General features: G+C 38.5%; 2 protein-coding genes across 8 annotated transcripts; both read left to right on the forward strand.

The window, feature by feature from the left end:
* Positions 1-1,963: 1,963 nt before the first annotated feature.
* Positions 1,964-4,758, forward strand: adprm (ADP-ribose/CDP-alcohol diphosphatase, manganese-dependent). 4 transcript variants are annotated; one of them, XM_018761619.2, is made up of 4 exons: positions 1,964-2,147; positions 2,537-3,153; positions 4,068-4,190; positions 4,319-4,758. In XM_018761619.2, the coding sequence occupies exons 1-4, from the start codon at positions 2,086-2,088 to the stop codon at positions 4,606-4,608; spliced, it is 1,092 nt and encodes a 363-aa protein (XP_018617135.1). In that variant the 5' UTR covers positions 1,964-2,085; the 3' UTR covers positions 4,609-4,758. The 4 variants fall into 4 exon arrangements, with proteins under 4 accessions (XP_018617135.1, XP_018617134.1, XP_018617137.1 ...); XM_018761618.2 differs by having other exon boundaries at positions 1,965-2,147; positions 2,516-3,153; XM_018761621.2 differs by having other exon boundaries at positions 1,967-2,013.
* A 3,061-nt stretch (positions 4,759-7,819) lies between these two features.
* Positions 7,820-22,131, forward strand: LOC108940146 (dual specificity mitogen-activated protein kinase kinase 4). 4 transcript variants are annotated; one of them, XM_018762093.2, is made up of 13 exons: positions 7,820-8,215; positions 9,176-9,211; positions 13,693-13,725; positions 17,028-17,124; positions 17,475-17,649; positions 18,132-18,251; positions 18,641-18,760; positions 18,866-18,917; positions 19,073-19,200; positions 20,130-20,207; positions 20,972-21,120; positions 21,409-21,454; positions 21,548-22,131. In XM_018762093.2, exons 1-13 carry the CDS (start codon positions 8,074-8,076, stop codon positions 21,659-21,661), a joined length of 1,290 nt encoding a protein of 429 aa, XP_018617609.1. In that variant the 5' UTR covers positions 7,820-8,073; the 3' UTR covers positions 21,662-22,131. The 4 variants fall into 4 exon arrangements, with proteins under 4 accessions (XP_018617609.1, XP_018617610.1, XP_018617611.1 ...); XM_018762094.2 differs by lacking the exon at positions 13,693-13,725; XM_018762095.2 differs by lacking the exon at positions 9,176-9,211.
* The last annotated feature ends 1,818 nt before the right edge of the window (positions 22,132-23,949 follow it).

Raw genomic sequence — 23,949 nt, forward strand, 5'->3', positions numbered from 1 at the left:
TCTGGAAAAAATTCCCCTTTTTCGCATGTAATCCTTTAGAACAAATTAAGCATAATTTATGTAGAGATGTAAAACGGTCATTATTTATATAGTTTGAAACAACTAATAAGCACAACAAAAACTAAAATGTAAAGTTATGAGGACCAAACAATTTACAACTTGGAAGTTTGTGTCTAGGATCTATTAATATAAAGTAGAACTCAGCACTTTCATTTCCTGAGTTTTTTCCCCAAAATCTGCGAAATTGGGGATTAGAGATGCTGCCATTCGAGGTCACAGGTTTAAATCCCACCTCCAGCTGTAGTATCCTTGAGTAAGGCCCTAGTAAAATTACCCAGGTGTATAAATGGGTAAATAATTTAAGGTAACAACATTATGAGTTACTTTGGAGAAAAGCGTTCCATAAATGAATAAATGCAGAACTAGGTAAACTGATGTCGCATGTCAATAGCGCCCTCTAACGTATGGTTGCGAGAAACGCAAACAGAAGCAAGGTAGGGAAACTCCCTCACTACCATCCTTTAGACATTGCACTTTTAGTTGTGTTCCTCTCTCATTGATTTTACATTCAAATAAATGCATTTACACATGTATTTTCTCTAGGGTCCTGAGGAGCATTTATACTGCCACAGCTCAGATTATGGTTCAAATTTCCCATTTATAACTGACAGTCTTAGAAAATGAGGGTCATTAGACAAACGGCAAGATGCTCCCCTTTGCTGCTTATAGGACACTATGAGGGACATGCATGTCACTGGATCTCTGTCCTCCCATGGTTACAACACAGGCCACTTGGTTACTGAATGGAGTCAGCTGGCTCATGGTGTGGAAAGAAGGCAGAACTGGTTGCTAAGTTGGCACTGATGCTGGCCAATGAATTTGGCAATAACGTCGGCACTTATGGGAGTGAGGATCCAGGAATGACACACTGAGTAGAACTGAAATAAGGAGAAAGTCAAAGAAAATTATTTTAATACTTTTGAATTATTTGACACCCCATGGAAAGTACTGATGTTTTTTTTTATCATGAGATCATTAAGTATATTTAAATATGTTGAAGCTCTGCCAACAAAAACAACAGTAATTATGACGAGACTTTTATTTTGAAAAATCACAATCACAGTCCCAATGGATTTTGGGAATTGTAGTTTACCACAAGTGTAACTATTTCAGTTAGAAAACAAATACAAATATCTTGTACAAGTAGAGAAGATGACACTTGACAAAAGTGCATCTCCGGCGGTGAGGTAATTTCCTTAATTTCCCTTAGCCCGTAGAGACAATTGTGTATTTCGCTTTTACACCTATATTTATCCTACTTGATGTAAACTAAAACAAATACACACGGCTTTAAAAAAAGTGCTGCAATCTATGATATGCATTTAATGTTAGCTGGTAGAAACATTAAGAACAACAATTTGGCCTTTAAAAATGATAAACAATTTATCAAAATTTGAATTTTACTTTATGCTAGCTAAATGAAAACTGCGAAACAGAAACGTCACGTCTTCGCCAGTGGATAGATTCCACGCTCAGTGTTATACTTTTATTCTGAAAAGCACATTCTCCGTGACAGCATAAAAAGCGCCGCGTCTCCACAGGGTTGCCAGATATTTCCCTTTCAGGAAATCTTTTCAAGAAGGAAAAAAAAAAAAAAAACCCACAGTCGACACATTGGGGAATTTTTTTATAAAATTATATCTATTTTACAAATGGAGCCATTTTTAACTATCACGATGACTATTGGTGACCAGTGTATAATCATACTACATCGAAATTTACCCAATCACTCCTCGGTGACAGAGGGAAATCGCGCTGCTTACCGTATGGCTACTACACAGTACAGTACTGAGTCCTAATGGACCGTACTAATGAATATATGAAGTCGACAAATCTGGCTGTTTCTCCCCACCCCGTCCACTGCCCCCCCCCCCCCCCGGTTGTGCGTTTTACGTCCATTCTCATTACACAACCTGGGTTCATAATCAGCACGCAAGTCTGGCACCCGAAACTGTAAGTGAAACACAGTGACACTTCTGCTTATCAGTCTTACCTGAAAAACTACAATTCGCACACTGGATTTGGATGTTTAGATTTAAATGTTCTTTTCGGTACAACAACAGTGTTCATGAAGGAGGGGTTCTCGGGTAAGTGGAAAATACAGGAACCGAAGAGCTTTGCTGAAAACATTACACATGATACTATATTTATAGGCAGCTCAGCTAACTAAACTAGTCCCCGTAGTTTTTCAAAGAGGAACTAAAATGAGCACTTGATTATACTATGATTATAAATCAATGGACACGCATGATTAAACTACTGCTGTTGTCATGAATCTTCCACTATTATTTCTGGTGCTACACACAGATCAAAGCAAGTGCATATTACACTACTGACTACATTATAATTTATTTATTATGGATCGCGTTTCACTTATGTTTACTAGCAGATGATCATTATTTACAAGTCCTGTCTGTCCTATGTGTAAAAACATAAATACTTCTTTAAAAACTAGCACTTGTGACTGTCGTCCGAGGTGGCGGACGAAGCGCGCGGCACCGGCACACAGAACGTCGTCCATATCCGGTATGGAGGAGGAGGGCGCGCGGCCGCTCTTCTCGTTCGGCGTCATCGCCGACATCCAGTACGCCGACATCGACGACGGTTACAACTTCGTGTGCACGAGACGCCGCTACTATAGACACAGCCTAAAGCTGCTGCGAAGAGCCAGCGACTCGTGGAAGTCTGAGTCGCCGCGGCCCAGCTTCGTGCTCCAACTCGGTGACATCATCGACGGGTTTAACAAGAAGCATGACGCGTCGCGGAAGGCGCTCGACGCGGTCCTGCGTGAGCTGAACAACGACGGCGCCGCGGCCGTGCACCACGTGTGGGGAAACCACGAGTTCTACAACTTCAGCAGAGAAGAGCTCTCCGCATCCGCGCTGAACAGCAAGGGGGTCTGCGGGGCGGAGGAGGGCGCCGCCGGGGACAGCTACTGGTACGACTTCAGCCCGGCCCCGCGGTTCCGCTTCGTGGTGCTCGACGCCTACGACGTGAGCGTGATCGGGCGCCAGGAGCGCAGCGAGCGCTACGGTCAGGCACTGCGCCTCTTACTGGAGCACAACGACAACGAGGAGTTGAACAACCCTCCGGGTAGCTGCTCCTCCTTCTCCGCAGTACAGTACCAATTTCACAAACTTACTGATACTTACTTACCTTTCGCGCAGGGTCACCTTTGGTTATTATATATTTAATATTTGATCGTTTGAATATATTTATATTTTATTTAACTGACACCTTTTTGCAAAGCATGTTTCTTTTTTCTTACACATCACATCCAGATGTACTAGTAGGTCTAGGATTCAAACCCCGGTTTGTCCAGCTGCAAGGCTGCAACGGCTGTAACCACTATCTGCTGGTCGTTGTACATTTCAGATTATATTTCATTTGGATTTTTGTGGTCCAGTTAGTAGTGTCCAATTTAGAGCTGTGGCCTCCTTTCAGATGGAAGGTCCCCGGTTTGCATCCCACTCCAGCTACTAACGCTGAATTGCTCTAGTAAGAGTAACATCTAGGCTCAATAACCACTTCCACTGCAGGGTCATGGTAGTCCAGAGACTGTTCTGGAAAAATAAAGTGTGAGGCAAGGTACAGCCAGGAAGGTACACAAATCCATTGTAAGGCAAGACCACTCATTCATTCACATTATGAATAATTTGAAACATCTTTGGACAGTCGGAAGAAACTGAAGCACCCAGAGGAAAACCACATGAACACAGGGAGAACACGCAAACCACACAGATTAAGATGGCTTTGAACTCATAGCAGGAACCATGAGGCACTACCTCCAAGTCCACCACCACATTAGTCAGTAAAAATACCCTGCTGTATAAATGGGTAAATCATTGCAAAATGCTTCATTAGCACTGCAGGTTGCCTTGGAGAAAGGTGTTAGCTAAAAAAAACTAATAGTAAAGCTACAATCTGAAGATCAAAATGTCTACAGTGGATATTATTAATATCATGTGTACAAGAATTGCTGACCCCCAGTTATGTCTTGTGTACAGCACGACCAGGACTGGAACAGAGGTTTGTAAAGTTCAATGGAGGATTCAGTCAAGACCAGCTGCAATGGTTAGATAGATTATTAACCATCTCAGATGAAAAACATGAGAAAGTCACGATTGTGAGTAAGTAACCTAGCGCATTTTCATATACTGAAATGTTTAACTCAATTCGTGAAACAGTTTGTGAAACATAATTACTGCATCCTATTGTATGGAAACACGTATTTTTTAAAAAATGCTCTGTTTTCCAGGTCACCTACCAGTGCATCCCTCTTCTTCAGACCCAATATGTCTTGCATGGAACTATGATGAAGTCCTGTCTGTTTTACACTCACACAAGTGTGTTGTGTGTTTCATGGCTGGTCATGACCACGATGGTGGCTACCACAAAGATTTCTACGGAATCCACTACCTCACTTTCGAGGGGGTAATTGAAACCCCACCAGAACAAGATGCTTTTGGGACTGTTTATGTATATGAAGACAAGATGATCCTTAAGGGCCACGGAAGAGTTGCAAGCAGAATTCTTCAGTATTTATGACACAGTATGGTCATTAATGATGTCAAATTACTGTTATCGCATGAATTTATGCATATATTTAAAACAAAATTCAGAAATTACACATGAAGAAAATATAACAAGTTGGCTATTTAAAATTGACTTTTTTTTTTTTTAAACAGCAGATTACCAAATAGCCTGCAGTATAATGTGTTTTAGTAATTTGAAAACTCATTGAACTGTTACAGAACATTGATATTCAGTGATAGTGAAAGATTTTTCTGTTGACTTTACAGTTGTATGCAGTTATTTGTGCCAAATGAATTTATACTGCATCTATTTTACACAATATTGCCTGTATGTTAAAAGATGAAATATGCATTGTTTAGAAATGTAAAAAGTGACACTTCATTCTACAGAGTGCAATATATTTGAGGTTTTTACTTGTTATAGTAATAAGGGAGATGTTTTAATTGCACACATAGAATTTTTAAATTACTTCATTGTCAAGAAAAAAAGCTATTGAACTCTTCTATAACTTTACATGAAACATAATCAAAGGTTTCTTTTGTAAACAGTAGTGCCTGTGAACCCCAAAGCTTGTTTACTTTTATTTTTCTTAAATACACCACAGTACTTCAATGGATGACTAAGGGACTGTAGAGGTTTGTAAGTAGTTTGGAAACACAGTAGAGATCTTAAACACCCAAATGGGGTTTACATATTATTGACAAAGAAAGGACTATGGGCATTAATTACTTAATTATAGCTGAAGCCTGACAGATCAAATCCATTCTGCACCAAAAATGTACTGAGGGTTTCTGATTTTCTCTTATATGCCTGATGTTGACCAACTTATTCTGACTTGAAGAAAATATTCACTTTACTTAAAGCAGGTACCTGTTAGCCAGCACAATGCTGCAGTAGGTAGCACTGGTGCCTCAGCTCTTGGGCTTTGGGCTCAGACATGAGGTCAAACCCAGCTCTGTGCAGTTTGCATGTTCTCCCTATGTTAGTGTTAACATTAATTTATATTTGAACACATTTATGTTTTGTGAGAGATGTAAGCCTATTGATAAGTATCATTTAAAAAATGTACAAAGACCTCAGAATAAAATACTTAATACTCAGCTGGACTCAGTATGAGAATTTGAGTACATTTTAAATTAAATTCTGAAGAAATTCAGAGATTATATACATTAAAGCAAACTTACATAATGATGGAATCTACTTGCCTTCTAATGTGAACAGTAGGTGAAGCATGAAGACTTATCTAGCAATCATGTTGAAATAGTGCACATGTTGACTGAATATTGTAATTGTTTAATTTGAAAAATGTGATTATCTGGTTGCAATAAATCATTTAAATGTTATTTTCAACTTCATTTTTAGATTAAATGTGTCTTACATCTAATCAGCATGAAGATGGAGTTATTACCTTGAATATACACATACTGACTACAAGCCAAATTCAACAAAGATAGAAAAGTTGGGTTGGTTTGTGTAATCAATGTGCAGTTACATTATCAGCATTGCAGGAGTTCTGCTGTAGGCTTGAGTCAAAACAACATTCTGTGCTATACTGAGTTGTGTATTTAAGCATTCTATCTGCAAAAAGTTTAGTTAAACTCAACCTGCTGTAGCTGGAGAGCTATAATGTTAGTCACACAACAGGCTGCTATCCTGCCTATAGTTCCTGTCTGTATGAGTTTTTCCACAACTGGTGATTTCATATTTGATGTACCAAAATTTGTTAGTGCCCTTCTGCAAAAAGTGAAAAACTGTCTATATATGCAGCTACAAAACTACTGGAATTAATTACAAAAAACCTTACTGTTCTCGGTTTTTTCGAGCAGTATATCTTTTGCTGCATGCAGCTGCATGCTGGCTATGCTGAGCTGTGTATTCAGACATTCCATCTGCAAAAACAGAAAAACGCAGCTCACTTCAGCCAAGGTGCTCCTGGATTCAGTCATACAACAACATTGTGTTCTTATGTCTTGGAGGTGTTTCACTGCATTCAGTTGGGTATTTGCTGCAGTGACTTGAGAATTTAAGTCTGCAAATAGTGAAGTTAAACAGCCCACTTCAGTTGCAGAGCAGTTGGAGTTAAAGTTTTAGCCTTCATTTTCCTATCTGTAGCACATGTTTTGCTATATCAAGTTCTGTATTTGCCGCACTGAGTTATTAGGTCTTCATGGTGTTCCGCTGACATAAATGAAGTTAATGTTAACCCACTTAAGCCCTGGAGCTGCTGGATTCAGTCACACAGTAACCTAGCGTATTGGTAGTCCCTACGTGCAGAAGCTGTTCTACTGTACTACATTGTGTTGGCTTTACTGAATTGTTTGGTTAGGTGTCCTGAAAAAGTGAGGATAAACTCTCATTACTGCAGTTGTGGGAGTCAGGCACATGAAAACTCACAACTCCTCAATCTCCTTGCTTTTTGGAGGTGTTGAGCTATACTCAGCGGAGTATTTTATACAGTTAATTGTTCAGTTTGTTAATTTAGTTAGTACACCAGCTGCACTTAAAAATTACTCCAGTAAAATCACCCAGCTGTGGGGCAAATAATTGTAAGTGGCATAACACTAAGTTGCTTTGGGGAAAAAAAGCATCAGCTAGATTAGTAATTGTAAATACAAACTGGAGAAAGTGCGACAGCTCCATATCTCCATTGTGCGTTTAAGTTACACAAAAACCAACTACCCTGTGTTGTTCCTTCCTGCAGATGTTAGATTTCCTTCAGTTTTGAGTTGTGTATTAAGGTGTTGTTCTACAAATGTTAAATGCTCTGCATAATTCACAGCTGTTGCGCTGTTTTGCGTCGCACAACAACCTGCTCTACGGAGCTGTTCCTGCCTGTTGGAGATGTTCAATTGTATATTTGTTGTACTGACTCATGGTGTCCTGCAAAAGTATAAAGTTTCCATCCATGCAGCTGTTGGAGTCAGTCACACAACTACCTACCACACAGATTATTCCTGCCTGTAGGAGGTGTTGGGCTCCATTTAGCAGTGTTTGATGTATTAACTTGTGTAAAGAGAAAGTGAAGTTAAACTCAAGAAAAAGCCTTGGGCTGGAGCTGTTGGACCCAGTGAGTTACCGTTTGCTGGGTTGCTCCTACCTGTAGAAGGTGTTAGGGAACGTTTAGCCGTACATTTTACATAATGACTTGGTGTTCTGTGTGAACAAAGTAAATGTACGCTTCCACTGCAGATGTGAAGCTGTTGGACCTGCCTGTAGGAGGTGTTGGACAACTTTCAGTTGTGTGCTGATGTCTCACTTACGTAGTGAGGTGTCCCGTGTGTAGAAAGCGAAGAGAAACTCACACCCCTACAACCGTGGAGCTGCTGGTCGCAGTGTTACCGTGTTGCCCTGAGTTGTTCCTGCCTGTAGGAGGTGTTTCCTACGCCGACTGGTGTAGCGGGGTGTCCCGTGTGGGGAAAGTGAAGTGAAAACTGGCCGCATTGCAGCCGTGGAGCTGCTGGACTCAGTCACGCAGCAATGGCGACTCCCAGCCCTACCAGCGGCAACTCGACAAGCTCCTCCAGCAGCAACAGCAGCAGCTCGAACGCAGGACCCACAGCCACGTCGTACCACCACCAGGCCCCGTCGCAGCACATCACCACAGTGAGCAGCATGCAGGGTAAGCGCGCGAGCGAGCCGAACTCCGCTACACGTCCCGTCCTGGAGAATGTTCTGGCAGAAGGAGCTCGTGCCCTGCCTCCGCTGCACTGTGGCTCTGCACTTTGCATTTCCTCATACACAACATTGCGTTTCGTGTGTAGGCCAGCAACGCTATAAAACCGTCGTTTGGTCGTGCCCAGTGTTCTTTCACAAAATAACAACACTCCCCAGGTTGATTGTGTTAGGATTGTGCCAAAATGCAATATTTGTTAAAATATGGTACATATATTTACCAGAAGTTTACCTCTTACTTAGCCTGCTAGCTCGGCTCTGTCTTCCCTGCACAGGCCTGCAGGCAGCGAGAGGCTAGATTTACGTGTCTTTCTATTGTATTATTCAAATTACTATCGTTATTATTTAGAATCACGTTAAAACATGTTTGTGGTTCTCATTTTCATGTTCTGTGCGTTTTGTGACGCTAAAGAAGCAGCAAATATACACTAATTGATACGAGCTCGGTGCCAGCAATGAATAAGGACAGGGAAATGCTAGCATGTCGAAGCTAGCAGCCTGCAGTAATGTGTTATATATTCTCTTTAATTCATTTATCAGCACGTACATCGTAAAATGCTAATAGATGGTTAACATATTCCAAAAGATATTAGTTGAGTTAATGTTCTCATACAAAATGTCTGAATAAGGTGTGTTCACCGAAAATTCGCCTGTTGCAGTCTCCGGGCTACAACAACGACCGAATAATCTTAAAAAAAAAAAAATAAATAAAATACATAAATTTGTAACTCTGACAGTTATAAGGTCAGTTATTGTGTGTTGTTCTATTTTGTTAATAAAATGCTGAAGGTTTGTATCCTAGAACCTCGTTAGCATTGCGTAGAATGGGTGGATGTGTTGCAGTGTATGCAGACAATACTTCTGTTGTTTTATGTAATATGTTAAAATTTTCATTTAAACCTTTCAGAGACCAACACGTGCTGGAGATGTCAGAATGAAACAGGTACTCTTACACATTTTTATAGGAATTTCAGGTTTTTTTTTTTTTTAATCCTTCCTTAGGAAAGTTAATAGTACAATAACCTTGCACAGTGATGCACAAAATCAGCTTGCTGCTTGCGGTGCAGATTAATCTATTATGTTTAGTGTCCTATCAGTAAGCAGAAATAGAAGAATTCGTTGCAGTTGTTGTATATGATTGTTCATCTCGATTGTCTTTATTAAATTTTCAAAATTTATTTTATTTATTTTATTATTTCTTTTATTTTTTTTATGTTGGAATGATTCTGTTAAGCTTGGATGGGACACATGAGTCTTATAATTTGTCCTCTTAAGTCAATAGTACAGTGACCAGCCTTGTTCTTCCATTAAAATGTGAGCACAACGGTGACCTATATTAGTCTTTACCCACCTCACAAAGGTAATGTGTTCCTGAAAAACCCTTTATAAGGTGAATCCCCTTAACTCAGATACAGTTACCATTAGTTTCAATGTTGAATTTTTGGTCCTGAGCAACAAATCTGATACCCATTTATGCTAAAATATCATAAAATTTGATTAAAATGGAAACAATTACTTTAATAGTTAATAGTAGTTACAGTGACATAGCAAGACTATTTCCCTTCATTAATTACTCTGTAGTACTGTGTGGCTGTCTACCTGGACTTTTTCAGCTATTTCCTTGCTCTTATGTACTCTTCACAAATGCTTACAAACCCATATGTATCATCTTCAACATCTAAGTATTAATTAAGCCTTTAATGCAAAAACAAAAATAAAGCAGTAAGGAAAAAAAATACAAATTAATTTACAGTCACTGAACAAGTTGACATGGTGTCTTGATGTCTGAGCTGTTCAATTGTACATGGGTTCAGTCCTCATTTTCTCTGCTTGGAGTTTGCATGTTCTCCCCATGTTTGTGTGGATTTCTTCTCACAGCTGAAAGACATGCTTCAGGCGAACTGCTGACTTTAAATTGCCAGATAATGTGCGTGGGTGTCTTGTATTGATTGGAGAATGGTTTTTGGGAGTTTTTTGCTGTGTATCTAGCAGTGTGAGTCACCTTGGTTAAAGGTGTGAGTTAAATTCTTCAGAATAATAATTGCACTGAGCATCGGTAAAACGTGTTGGCTAAATAAATAAATATAACACCCTGCTCAGGTGTTCAGACCTGCATAAAATCCAAATTTAGTACTTGTAAATGTGATGAAATGCTTCATTGGGGTATTAAACGAAACCCCTTGCAATGTCAAATTCTCTTAACTTGCAAGTACATGTCTGGGATTGTATTTGCAAGTTGGTTACGTGTGCAGCCTTTTTATTTTAATTTTTTGTGATTGGGTTGGAAGATGCTGTTCATTACCCTGAAAAGCCTACAGATTCATAATGTGTACTGTTCAAGGTTCTGGTTCAGTCTGGGAATAGTTTTTGCAGTTTCCCTTCAGGTCAGTGAAATTTTTGTCTAGTTTGGGTGTTTAATCTTAACTTGTTAATCCATGCGAAAGTGCTATTGATGGCTGAGAACATTTAAGCCATTATTTGAAGTGTATTGGGTTGTTGATAGATGAGGTTTCCCAAGAATCCTCTATTCCTTTAAAAATCTGCATCATTTATGATGTACAGTGTAATCACACTGCATTACATTTTCCCCTATGATTGCTTGTTGCTAGGTGTAAACAAATTTGTCTGTATCATGGAGAGGAAATCATAATCATCAGTATGTAGCAGGATTTTCACAGTGATCCTCAGAATATTTTAGCAGTACTGTAAGAGTTGGAACCATATTCATTTTATAAAAATATAATAAAATATTTAACATGTAAAATTTATAATACTTACATTTTTGTGAACTCTTTTTTATTTAAATGTAAATCAGCTTTTGTTTATATGTCGTAGAATCATTAGATGTGACTTAATAGTACCACCCTTCTAAAATGGGTGGTACTATAACTTCTGTTGTATGTACAGTATGTTGTACATCCATTCATCCAATAATTATCAAAAACTTCTTAACTAAAGTGGTCTGGAACTTGTCCTGACAAGCTTTAGGGTATGATGCAGGTTATACCCTGGACAGAACACAAGTCCAGTTCTGGGCAGTTACAAACACACACGGATACAACTGGCAATTTAGAGTAAGCAATTCACCTGAAACATATGTTTTTGGACTATGGGAGAAATCAGGGAAAATGCATAGAGAATTTTTGGTGAGTTGATAGGGGAAACATTGTATCTTTGTTAAATTAGTAAAGTCACTAACTTCATGTTTTTGAATCATAGTAGAGACTGTTGGCTAGTCTGAATATACTGAGCCTCTAGAAAGTCACATTATTATTTTGAGTAGATGTTGGTATAGGGGAGAATTGTGTTTGTTGGTGTTCTGCTGTTGAAATAACTGCAGTAGTCATTTGGATTCTGTTACTGTTTGACCTCATGCTTTATGGAACAGTAATCATTTCATGGATGAAGCTGCCCATAATAAGGTTCTTTCGTGAGGATAAGTTGTCAGAACACAGAGGATTAAGCAATGTACCAGTTTAAAGGAGATATATAGTAAAAGTTAGTTAATATTCAAAATTATTCTTCTGTAGTATAATTAAGGTATTAAGAAAACCAATCCAGAAATAAAATTAAGGTATTCTTCTCAATCTCTCTTTTCTCACTCTTCCTCATGTGCCTTAGTTGTAACTAAATAGTTGTGAGCTGCCAATAATAAAATAACTTTTTGAATTTCATCAATGCTTTCACTTCTTTTGTCCCGATTTACTGGTAAGCTTTTTTCCTGGGTTGTGTGATTGAACGTGGTTTTGAATCGAGCTCAGTCTGTGTGCACTTTGAGTTTGACCCTGTTTCTGCATTGGTTTCTGCAGAGTCCAAGACGTGTTTCAGGTGAAAACTAAATTGCCTATGGTGTGTGTGTGATTTATTGCTCTGCTATATAGATGTGAGAATAATAGTAGTAAATTTAGTGGACAATAATATCTGAAACATTGCAGGTCACCTTGGACAAAAGTGTCAGCTAAATGCTACTTTATTTTATGTCACTTTGGAGAAAAAAATGCTAGATTAATAAATGCACTGTAAATGTATAACTTTTTTTTGGTTCGTCCTACTTTTTGTGAATCCTCCCCATTCATTCCATCTTGCACACCTCTGTTTTGCATCTCTCTTGGGATATGTAAACGGAGGAATATTTAGACTTTAGTAGTTCACCTTAGAAAAAAAAAACAAATACAGTAAAAGCGCTGCTCACGAGGTATAGTATATTCTGCATTAGTTTTTCCTAGAGCCCACAGACGGGTTTGTTTGTCTTACTTGCAGTTCAGGTTTGTTGGCACAAATGCTTTTCTCAAATACAGTATCAATAATAGTTTGGAATTGACACTTGTGGATGAGCCCTTCCAAGAATTGTCATAAATTCAAAATACTTAGGACTGCATGTTGACAGATATGTTTTTTCGATTAAGATGCACTTGTAGTTATAGTATGTACAGTTTAAGCTTCATATAGTGTGTAGTTTATGTGCTCACCTAAAACACACACACACAGAGCATAGCTGTCCAAAAATACATTTAGCCAATTTTTCTTTCAATTAATCCATTTTCCTCCACTGCTTCTGTGACGTACTGCTGGTCTCCGAAGCCACCGTTGTTTCACAATCGCACGCCAGACTTGTTTGCCACTGCTTTGCTTTTTTTAATGAGTAGCTGACTTTGATTTGAAAGGTGTCTCTGGTCAAGTCTTGTACTTGTCTTCACTTCAGAAAATAAAAGGGAGTGAGCTTCAGAGGTCTTCCTAACGTGAATGACCTCAGATCAAGGGAAGTACTGAATACTTCCTGGTTGTTAGGACATTTTGAATTATCAATTGCTGTGTTTGTGATGGGGGTGCGGTGGCGCAGTGGGTTGGACCACAGTCCTGCTGTCCGGTAGGTCTGGGGTTCAAGTCCCGCTTGGGGTGCCTTGCGACGGACTGGCGTCCCGTCCTGGGTGTGTTCCCTCCCCCTCTGGCCTTACGCCCCTGTGTTCCCGGGTAGGCTCCGGTTCCCCGTGACCCCGTATGGGACAAGCGGTTCTGAAAATGTGTGTGTGTGTGTGTGTGTGTTTGTGATTTTTCTTCAACACTACTTTTCATAACTTTTTTGCAGTAGCTGTCTTCTAGGGATGATAATAGATAAAGCAGTGACCCTGTCTACAGATTATTTAGATTAATCTAGATACACCTATGAACTTCTTTTAATCACGGTAAGTTAAAACATACATGCAGCTGGTAAATATAAATATCAAATACAATGTTAAATTTCCTCATTTAGAATCTACTTTAATTACATTTTATTGTGAAATGTTATAGACAAATGGCAAAGTATATGTGCTTTATTTTTTCCTAATATATATGTCCAAGAAAGAAACAAATCAGCGTGGAAAAAGAAACTGAAGCAGCACAAAATTAAAAAGAGAATATAAAAATGTTTTCTCTCCACCTCAGGGTTTCAGATAAACCTCTCTGGAGTGCCCCAAAGTAAGCCAAGTGTTTTCTACTATGTACCACGCTTTTTGTGTTTCGGTTTGACAATCTGGTATGGGAAATCTGTCCACTTTGTTTTACACTAACACAAGATACGCGAGTAGTGGGTGAGCTTCCATTTACACTTTGAACTATACTGTAATGTTCACTGTTCCATTGATCCAAACCATCTCTGTGTTTCATTTTTATTTAAGTAATTGCACATTTACATCTTAGCAAATTTTCCCCTAAATACTGTACAATAATGGAAGCTCTACCAGCATTTTTGCTTAAGGTACTACTAACAAGTACGGCTGTTCATGTTTGGTTTCACAGAACTTTTTTTTTCCCCTCATTCTTTGTCTTTGTGAATTTATGAAGCACAGCACAATCCTTTTGGGCATGAGCTGCACTTTGACTATGCTGATCAGTATTGTATGCTGTTTATGCTTTTGAATTTGGGGGGTTTTGAGGTTTCCTCATTTCATGACATTATGCATCTTTGGGATAATGTTGGGTTTTGAATGTATTTTTTACTTTGGTCCTCTGGATTTCTGAAAGGATTTTGTTTATATCTGAAATTGATTGCGCCGTTGTCTTCATCAATCTTCAGCAGTTAACTAGATCCCACAGTGCATGCATTTTAATGTAGGTGGAGTTTGGCTCAATGTGAGTAAGTTTGTAAGACTTGAGCTCAAGTTGTGTTATTTCCATACCCTTACATTCAGGTTGTGTTAGCTATTTGTTTGTCAGCTGAACCTTTCACAGCATGTTTAATTTAATTAGCTGTCAGTTACACTGGGCCCATGCTTTATGACACCCTGGGAAATTTTGTGATCATGTCTGGCTGTATCAGGAGGAAAAAAATAGATGATCTTGATCTGTAGAGGGATGCTTTTAAACTTCAAATTGAATATTATAAAAACATTTTAAAAAGAAACTTTGGTCAAAACCACATTAAATAATTTTGAAGGAAATGCTGTGCTGGTATTCAAAGCAGCCAACATGATTCCTGCCCACTAAGAAAGAGCTGCAACCCACTTAAAGTGACAGTGAACCCTTAATGTTGTAGTGGGTTCTCTTGTTACTGCTAATGACAGGGTCCAGAGACTAAAACTCAGGAATCTATTCTTTACTAGACTTGAGCACGTCTGACAGTCTTGACAAAGACTCATCAGACATACAGGAGATTGACCCACGCAGTGCATCCAGTATAACAAAGGTGGCTGTTGGAAACATAAACGATATTTATAAGGACAACTATCAAATAAAACATGCCAAACTAAAACACGTGAAACAAAATACCCTAACCCTACAAGAGACAACTAAAGGGAACGGGGTAATTTAAAAGACACGAAAACATTGGTTGCAAGGCATTCCTGGAAAGGAGCCAAATGCAAAGAACAGCACATTTATTCTTCAGCAGACCCTTTTCTCCAAAGTGATGTATGTCTCAGTGTAAACAAAATGCTTTTCATAGCGTTCGGACCTTTAGATTGAGTAACAGTTACTGAAGCGTGGCTTATATGTTACTGCTGTTTTGCCGGCTCTTATTGCACAAATAGATAACTGTAGGATTGAGTCTAATAGGAAATACAAAGATGATCATGGCGTACAGATTGTTGCAAATTCATGGAGCTGTGAAGAGATTGGAAGAGAAGCTGGCCCGAGGGAGATGTTTTGAGATTCGTCTTCAATACTGAGAGGAATTCAGCAGTTCTGAGGGAGAGAGGGAACTCATTTTACCATATTGAAGCTAAAACCAAGAACTGTTGGATCTTCAGTTTTGAACCCATGTCAGTAGGTTCACCAGATGGTAAGTGGTGGAGGAGCAGTGCTCTTGCTCCACTGTAGGGAATGATCAGTTCCTGTACATATACAGATATTTTGTCTTATAGGCTGCAGCCAAGGAAATTTGGTGGAAAATTACATTAATATCTTACATTGTGTGGCATGTTGTTTTTTCTTTTTGGTGTTCCAATTAGAAGTCAGGTTTGTGGTTGCCTTGTGTAACATGCACTTTTCCCTATGCTACCATAAATGCACATACAGCACCCTAAATAATGTAGCCCAAATACAGTAACTGTTACTTATACTGCATCAGTAAAATAACTAAACTTCCAAAACACAGTAATGAATATGTAAGATGGGTAACATAAATATGAATTTTAATTAGTGTTCCTCCACCAAACTATGTTGACTGCCATATTGTGCACATCAGTTCACGTTTTGCTACTAGTGTCTTTTTTGCATCAAGTGTGCATTTACATGTTGGGACCATCCAACTTTTTAAAAATTTCTTCAGAATCTTGAGTGCCATCAGTGAAAAGCTGAATAGCTCTGCTTTTCATTTGTTTATTACATTGATCCATATTAACATTTTGCATAATTTCTTAAGGAGAAGATAACCCTGCTATATGCAGAACTCTATATTAGTATTTTTTTAGTGCGGATCACTTACATTTTCACGCATTCATTACTTGGGAAATGAATTACTCGATTTCTACAGGGTAAACTGCTTGTGTGTAAAAGCTGAGTTAATTTTAAGAAGGAAGGTATGAATTTTTAAGGAGTCATCTGACTTGGAGCTGCTGTTCCGTTACTGTTAGGGTTAGTAGATGTAAAAGTTTTTAGTGTCTGTGCAGGCATGTTCGCTATAGAAAACAGTATCTACAATCTTACAGTACAGTACTTGGCTGTTGAGCTTTTGTACTAAAATAGTGAGCAGGGTAACATTTTGTGGTGTTTTCTTTGCAGTATTGGAAATGTTAATATTGAAAACCATTACTTAAATCTGTTGTACTTCTTTTCCAGAAAATATTGCATATGGCAGCATAATTCTCAGTTTGGTATAAAATGGGTTGTAAATACAACCCTGAAAGATAAAGGACTTTTTTTTTTTTTTTCCCTTTCTCTTGGGGGGGTAAAGATTTTCAGATTAATTTTTCTAAGATTTATGCAAGTAGTGTACATACTATATATATATTCAGCAATTCAAATCACTTCATATAGATTTATACTTTTGACAGTCCGGAAATCAGTTTTTACATTTTTTATTGACTTTCTTTTAAAAGGATCACATTGTAGATTAGATTTAATTTTTATGTTGACAGGTTTCTTCATTCAGTTGCCTGTTCTTGATTATTACTTCATTTAAGTTCACTTTACTTCACCTTGTCTTTGCTGTTTTCACACGTTTTGATGAAACGTTTGTTTCATATTTTTGAGTTTTTCCTTTGTTGGTGGGTATGACTTTGAACATGTCTTTGGGCATCTCTTAAGTGACCAAGATTGTCTTGCTCTCTCTGTTATTCCAGGTAAACGTAGAGCACTGAAGTTAAATTTTGCCAATCCGCCAATTAAACCCACTACCAGAATCCACACACCTGGGCTTCCTTTTCAGAACCCCCACATGTAAGTAAAACTCACAGGAAACCCTCTGAGGTCCCCAGCACTGAGAGTCAGCAAACATGGAACCTCTCAGATGATAGGGTATTGCAAATGCTTTAGAGTTCTTCAGATCTTGTATCTGAACAACAATCATTGAAATAATGTGAACTGATCTAACACTGGATTGATCATGAAGAAACTTGTGTTCTCGCTCACAGTATAAAAAAAGATTTTAGTTTTTTTTTCTTTTTTCTCCACCCCATTTGTTGGAAATAAGTGATGCTAGTGTTGCAGCTCTAGGTCTGCGGTTCCCAGCACTGTGTGGTTATACTTGCTCTTGCGCCCATGCCTTCAACACACTGTTCCTGTCCCAGAGAGCGGCTGCGGACACACAGCATCGAGTCATCTGGCAAGCTGAAGATCTCCCCAGAGCAGCACTGTGACTTCACTGCAGAGGACCTGAAGGACCTGGGTGAGATTGGACGCGGGGCCTATGGCTCTGTGAACAAGATGGTGCACAAGCCGAGTGACCAGATCATGGCAGTTAAGGTAATGAACATGGTGTTCTGTCAGGTTGTGTGGGGGGTCTGCAGCCTTAGGTGGTGTATTGGCTCTTGGAAAATTGCTTTATGCTGCTTTTGAAATCTTATGTTTCAGAAAGTTTTCCATATTTAACCCTAGGTGTTCAGTTTCTCATGGTACACTAATTGATATGCATTGTGTGATTTATTCAGCAAAACATGTGGGCTCAGCTGGAAATGTAGCTCAGATTTACACTTTGCAAATTTACTTTCAGACGTAAATTTTTGTAACTGTTGACGTTATTTTTAATAATGATTGTATTTCTTAAAAACACACCTTTAAGTGGTTGAGTCATTTTGGGGGGGGGGGGGTATGGAGCACCTACAGTATGACAGATTGTTTATGACTCTCCTTACAGCTGGAGGAGTTCTGTCCTGTCCTCAGCATTTTCACACAATCACGCATAATTTCCCACTTACGCTTCCTGCACTGTGTATTTTTCATCACAGAGGATTCGATCAACCGTGGATGAGAAAGAACAGAAGCAGCTGCTCATGGATCTAGATGTAGTTATGAGGAGCAGTGATTGTCCATATATTGTTCAGTTCTATGGGGCTCTTTTCAGAGAGGTGAGCTCTTCGTTTGGTAACCGCAACCTCATCCGCGGTACTTTGACCCTCTCTGCTTGCAACATCTTCCAAATGAATGAGAACTAGAAGAGCAGAACGTCAATTTTTTGTCTGTGTTTTTAGAACAGTGCAATTATTAACTTAACTATGTATTTCAGAACAGAATAATTTTTCTGGAAAATGAACCAAAAAAAGTGTAATCTTGATTTGCAGCTTTGGGTTGTTCTGACATCTCTTTAGCTTACATTTGAAGTGATTAAGAATGTGTTCAGTTGCTATTTTTTTTATTTCACACTAAAAGTTAAATTCTAGGATGAAATATTTTACTTCATGTGTATTGTTTTTCAGTGCTTTTTTCTTTCTTAAACATGTCTTTATTCATTTTTCAGGGTGACTGTTGGATATGTATGGAACTCATGTCTACCTCATTCGACAAATTCTACAAATATGTATATTCTTCATTAGATGATGTCATTCCTGAGGAAATACTAGGCAAAATAACATTAGCTGTAAGTTCATTGTTCCAATTTATAAATTTTGTGAATGTTCCTAATTTTTCTTTTTGCTTAAATTAGATTGTATAATGACAGTGCTTCTTCAACTTTTAATTCCAGACTGTGAAAGCACTTAACCACTTAAAAGAAAACTTGAAAATAATTCACAGAGGTAAGTGGTGATCATGCAGCGCATCGGTTGAAGATATACTAAGACATGCTAAAGGACTGCTGCTTGGCATGTACAGTATTTAAAAAAAAAAAAAAAAAACACGGTGATATTGTGTCTGAGAACCGCACTAATCTGGTTGTGCTATTTCTCTTCAGATATAAAGCCTTCCAATATTCTCCTAGACAGGAAAGGCAACATAAAGCTCTGTGATTTTGGCATCAGCGGACAGCTCGTGGACTCCATCGCAAAAACCAGAGATGCCGGATGCAGGCCTTACATGGCGGTACGCTGGTGTCCTTTACGTTCTTATTTGTCTTCACAGCATAGTTTGTATACGCAATTATATGTGACGTACATGTGATCAGTTTGTGATTTTACAAGATAAGTGCCTAGCTCATGTGGTCATAGCCATTATTATTAGTTGTTGTGTAGCCGATGCCTTTCTCCATCTTGGCCGATAATATCGTATACACGGTATTAAGCTGCTTGCAGTCAATTACTTATGTAGGTACCATTGAAATTTTTACTGTCCAGGGAAGTTGCCTTGCTCAGTTGTACTATAGCAGGAATGGGGACTAGTATTGATGGCTAGGTACTTGTGTCAGTTGTTCATAATTTTGTTCATGGATATAATTTTTTTTCTGTGCTGTTGGGATCAAAGGTTGAAGCTATAAAATATCGACTGTCCTTCTTGGGCATCCCCAGAGTATCCCAGAGTTTGGGAGGTAGAAGTTATTTACTGTGCAGACACATTTATGCACACTAAGTAACTTAAGTAGGGAAGTTGCAGACTGCCTTGCCAGTTAGCAATTTTCTGATCTCTTCTGGCAATTATCCAGGATTCAAAGCTAATGCTCTTATGGTAGTTAACCCAAAATAATAAGGCTACATGGATTAGTCCTCTTTTTCGTCTTTTGGAATGAAGACAAGACCAGTCGTAATTAACAATACCTGTCATTGATTTGGCTGAGTGCCTGATTTCATATCCTTTTGGATTTCTGTAACTTTCTAGAATTTGTTGTATTGAAACATCCATGTGAAGTCATTTCTCTGTCTGATAAGCAACATGCTCTCGCTATCTGTGTGTGGAATCGGGCACCTCCATTTAATATAATGGAGTTGTACGTACCGGCTCCAGTCATTCAGCATTTCTTGACAGATGGTCACCCCTTTTCAATATTTGGCAACATGTCGTCTGCATTTAATTTTCAGCCGGAAAGAATAGACCCCAGTGCTTCCAGGCAGGGGTATGATGTCCGGTCAGATGTGTGGAGTTTGGGTATCACACTGGTAAGTCAAACTTTATCTCGTATCTGATGGATGGTTGGGTGAATGAGTGAAACTTCATTACTCCCAGAGGGAAGTTGACTTTGGTGGAATGCAGCAGTATACAGTGTACAACATGCATATGATATATATACATACATGTAAGGTAACCAAACATAGAAGTATAAAAATAAATTTTAACAGGAGCGAAAGCGAGCTTTGTTTATCCACGTTGCTGAAAAAATGCACACAAAGAGAACATTGGTGTGGGACCACCTTAATTCAACTGGTGTCCAGTGTTTACGGCTTCTTTCTGCTCTTTGTTAGTGTTTTTACAGCAGTTGAAAGGAAGATGTAGTGCTACCATGGAGACCAAAGTAGAGATACTTGTAGAGTTCAAGATATGGAAAAAGTAGAAGGTGTTGATGTTCACAAAATTTGCATATTTATGGAATGAATTGATGAACATATCTGTTTTGAACTGACAGCTTTTTTCAATAATGTTAAATTGGCTTTAAATTTAAAGTAGCTAAGCGTAAATAAAATTAATACAAGTATTTGGAACTATTTTAACTATCTTTTTTTGGGGGGGGCTCTCAGATCATATCAATATCTAAATCCAAGACACAGTGTAATTTACATGTTGTCTCAGTTTTTGTCGAGTAGATATGCTCAACTTTGATTTTCCCTGTGTAAGTGTATGATTTTGTAAAATACTGGGTTTGTCTGCAGGCTTTTTTCCCCATGATGTACCTATGTCTCTTTGACGTGTTGTTTTTTGTACACAGTACGAGTTGGCCACAGGTCGGTTCCCCTACCCTAAATGGAATAGTGTTTTCGATCAGCTGACACAAGTTGTTAAGGGGGATCCTCCCCAGCTGAGCAACTCTGAGGAAAGGCAATTTTCTCCCAAATTCATCAACTTTGTCAATCTCTGGTACGTATAGCAGACCTATTTAGTGGTGCATAGATTCCACAGGCAAAGCGGTTTAAGCTGTACAATAAATATTATGCTTAGGTTGTTCATTTGGTCTACTGTCAGCTTTTCCTGAAACATGCTCACACACGAGCCGGAGTCTGAAAACTGTGAATGCACAATTCCTCTGGTCCTCTGTCAAATTATCACTGTAGTTGAGTAATTCTGTGTAGTACATACAATCCATGTAACACATCAACTGCAGTGGGGAAAAAATGTCCTGTCATTACTCCTTTTTTCCCTCTCCAGTCTCACAAAGGATGAGTCAAAAAGGCCAAAGTACAAAGAGCTCCTTGTAAGTATTTGTGCAACTCTCAGCAGTGCCCTTGAGACCTTTGTCGTCCGTGTTCCTGTGATGGTTATACTCCTTGCTTCTGTGGCCTTGCAGAAACACCCATTCATCTTGATGTACGAGGAGCGGACGGTGGACGTCGCCAGTTACGTGTGTAAAATCCTCGACCAGATGCCTGCTACCCCTAGCTCTCCCATGTATGTGGATTGATCGTGCACTGAGTTGCTGGGGCAGCCCTGATGTACAGAAACATGATCATGCATTCAGAGTGTTTAAAAAAAAAAAAAAAAAAGGAAAAAAAAGAAAGTCCAATCTCAAAATGCCATGTGCAATAAGGTCATTTCAGCTCTTCTGTTCTATAGACATTTACACATAGATGAGTACATATACTAGTTGTCTTGGTGGGAAACTTCTGAGCTTGCTAAAGTAGTCATTTTTGGAATTTGCTTATTGTGGAAGAAAAAGGACAGTGTGGTATGAGTGAGATATTGAAAGTAATCAGTTGATTTACTATAATCAGATACTACATGTCAAACGTCCACTTCTTGTGCTCACGAAACTTTAGGCAGCCTTGTGTATGTCAAACGTTGCTTCACGTCCACAATGCAAAAGAGCTCCAAATTTTAGAGAAAAATCGCAAATGTTGATGCAACATTAATTTTCCATTTTATGTAGCTGTTTTTAAGGAAAAATGTATAAATATATATTTTAATTTTAAAATTACATTAACAAATACAAAATTTACCAAAAAATGTGCTTGGATGGCGAGACTGAGATTTAGGAAAATTGCTACATCAATTTAGATACGTACAATGTGTGTGCATGTATGTGAGTTCATATTTACATTAGCAGTGTAGTAATATATGTATAAATATATGGAAACACGAACATACACACACATGTAAGTGTGCATACAAAGCAATGGACAGCTCTACACTCTGTAAATAAATTGGTATGCAAAATGTTGTCCTATTAAAAAAAAATGAACTGTATATTGTGGCTTTATTTCCTTAATATGCAACTTTTTTTCTTAACTGTGTTAATTTTGCATTTTAAAGTCACCTGCATCTTGTTTGCTGCAGTTTACACAAGTTTGGCCCAGATGGCAGATGCATATATATGTCTCTTCTTAGTCCATCTGCGATTTCTCGAGTCACCCGTGTTGTGTGTTTTAAAGCGATCCTGGTTTTCTGCCTGGATCGTTACTCTGGACGTTCTTTCCCCCAGTGACACCTACTGCAGTACAGCACTCTGCATGTTTTCAAGAAACGACATTGCAAAGTCACTTCTCTTGGCAAGATTAAATTCCCTCCCTGTGAAACTTTGTCACCGTTACCCCATAATGCACAGAAACACGTAGATGTTCAATGAAAGCTAACCGAAAGGGCGACATCACACGTTTGCAGAGGGCGGTCATGTCAAATTATATATAAGCTTGCAGGATTTCTCTGGTGCCATGCATAAAAAATATATCCCTTTAAAATGATGAAATGTAGTGGTTCAACTCTACTTATATGTACATTTCAGCAGTTATTTTTAAAAATATTAATTGACGACAAGTACAATAACAGTATTCCTTAGTCAATTTATAATAGAACTGTAATGCAACTGGCGTGGACAGACTGACGTCCACAAAAGACATATAAAAGAACAAAACGGTATTAAAAAAAAAAAATGCTGTACAACATTTTCTATGACTTAATTTCCTGTCAAAGTGTAACACTATTACCCTTGATATGAATAGTATACATACTATTACGAACAAATTGTTTCAATGTGGAATCATGAAAATAGAACACGCTGGAAATTGTCTTACAGTTAACAGACTTTCTTAAGGAGAAAAGCAAGTTGTAGATGTCAGTTTGTTAGAATGTTAATATTTGGTTACAAACTGTTGAGTGGTGAGTATTACGTTGTACCTTTGAGGATATAAAAGTATGTATGATGTTCACAAAGCTGTGAAAATATTATAACTGTACATTGTGAACTTGGATTTATTTCCTGTACAATAGAAAAATGTGTAAAAAAAAAAAAAAAATGTAAAACAGAAAAGATGATGTGCAGGGATGCTGCCTTATATGTCTGTGAACAGGGGCACAGGTAATGTAACACCTGGCTTCAAAGAGCTCCTGGCTATTTTATCCTATTTACTTCACATATTTAAGAAATTATCAATGGAATATTAAGTGTTCATGTAGTAATGATATGATCTAGTATCTGCCTGCAGGTCAGTTGTAATAAAGTTAGGATGTGACTATTACTCTGTGGTCTTCTTTTGTAAGGCCTGCAAACCTGCGCCGGAAAAGGGGTAGAATAAACCAGTCGCCAGATCATCTTAGCTTCACACGCTGAGCTCGCTGTGATGTTTCGAGTGCATCTCAGCATCTGCTCCACTGAATATCCAGCGTTGATCATCTTCATTTTCGCATGTACGGCTTCGGTTGTGTCTCCCCCCTTTCGTTTCAAGTCCTGCAAGTGCATTTCCATAGTTTACTCAT

This window comes from Scleropages formosus, chromosome 20, assembly GCF_900964775.1.
Source record: "Scleropages formosus chromosome 20, fSclFor1.1, whole genome shotgun sequence".
Taxonomy (NCBI): Eukaryota; Metazoa; Chordata; class Actinopteri; order Osteoglossiformes; family Osteoglossidae; genus Scleropages; species Scleropages formosus.

Bases quoted from the DNA above. Each gene is read 5' to 3' on its own strand.
- adprm (XM_018761618.2), top strand. From the start codon at position 2,086: ATGTTTAGATTTAAATGTTCTTTTCGGTACAACAACAGTGTTCATGAA. The intron at 3,154-4,067 runs GTAGCTGCTCCT...TCTTGTGTACAG, and splicing joins GGAGTTGAACAACCCTCCGG to CACGACCAGGACTGGAACAG. The intron at 4,191-4,318 runs GTAAGTAACCTA...TCTGTTTTCCAG, and splicing joins TGAGAAAGTCACGATTGTGA to GTCACCTACCAGTGCATCCC.
- LOC108940146 (XM_018762093.2), top strand. From the start codon at position 8,074: ATGGCGACTCCCAGCCCTACCAGCGGCAACTCGACAAGCTCCTCCAGC. The intron at 18,918-19,072 runs GTAAGTGGTGAT...ATTTCTCTTCAG, and splicing joins CTTGAAAATAATTCACAGAG to ATATAAAGCCTTCCAATATT. The intron at 20,208-20,971 runs GTAAGTCAAACT...TTTTGTACACAG, and splicing joins GGAGTTTGGGTATCACACTG to TACGAGTTGGCCACAGGTCG.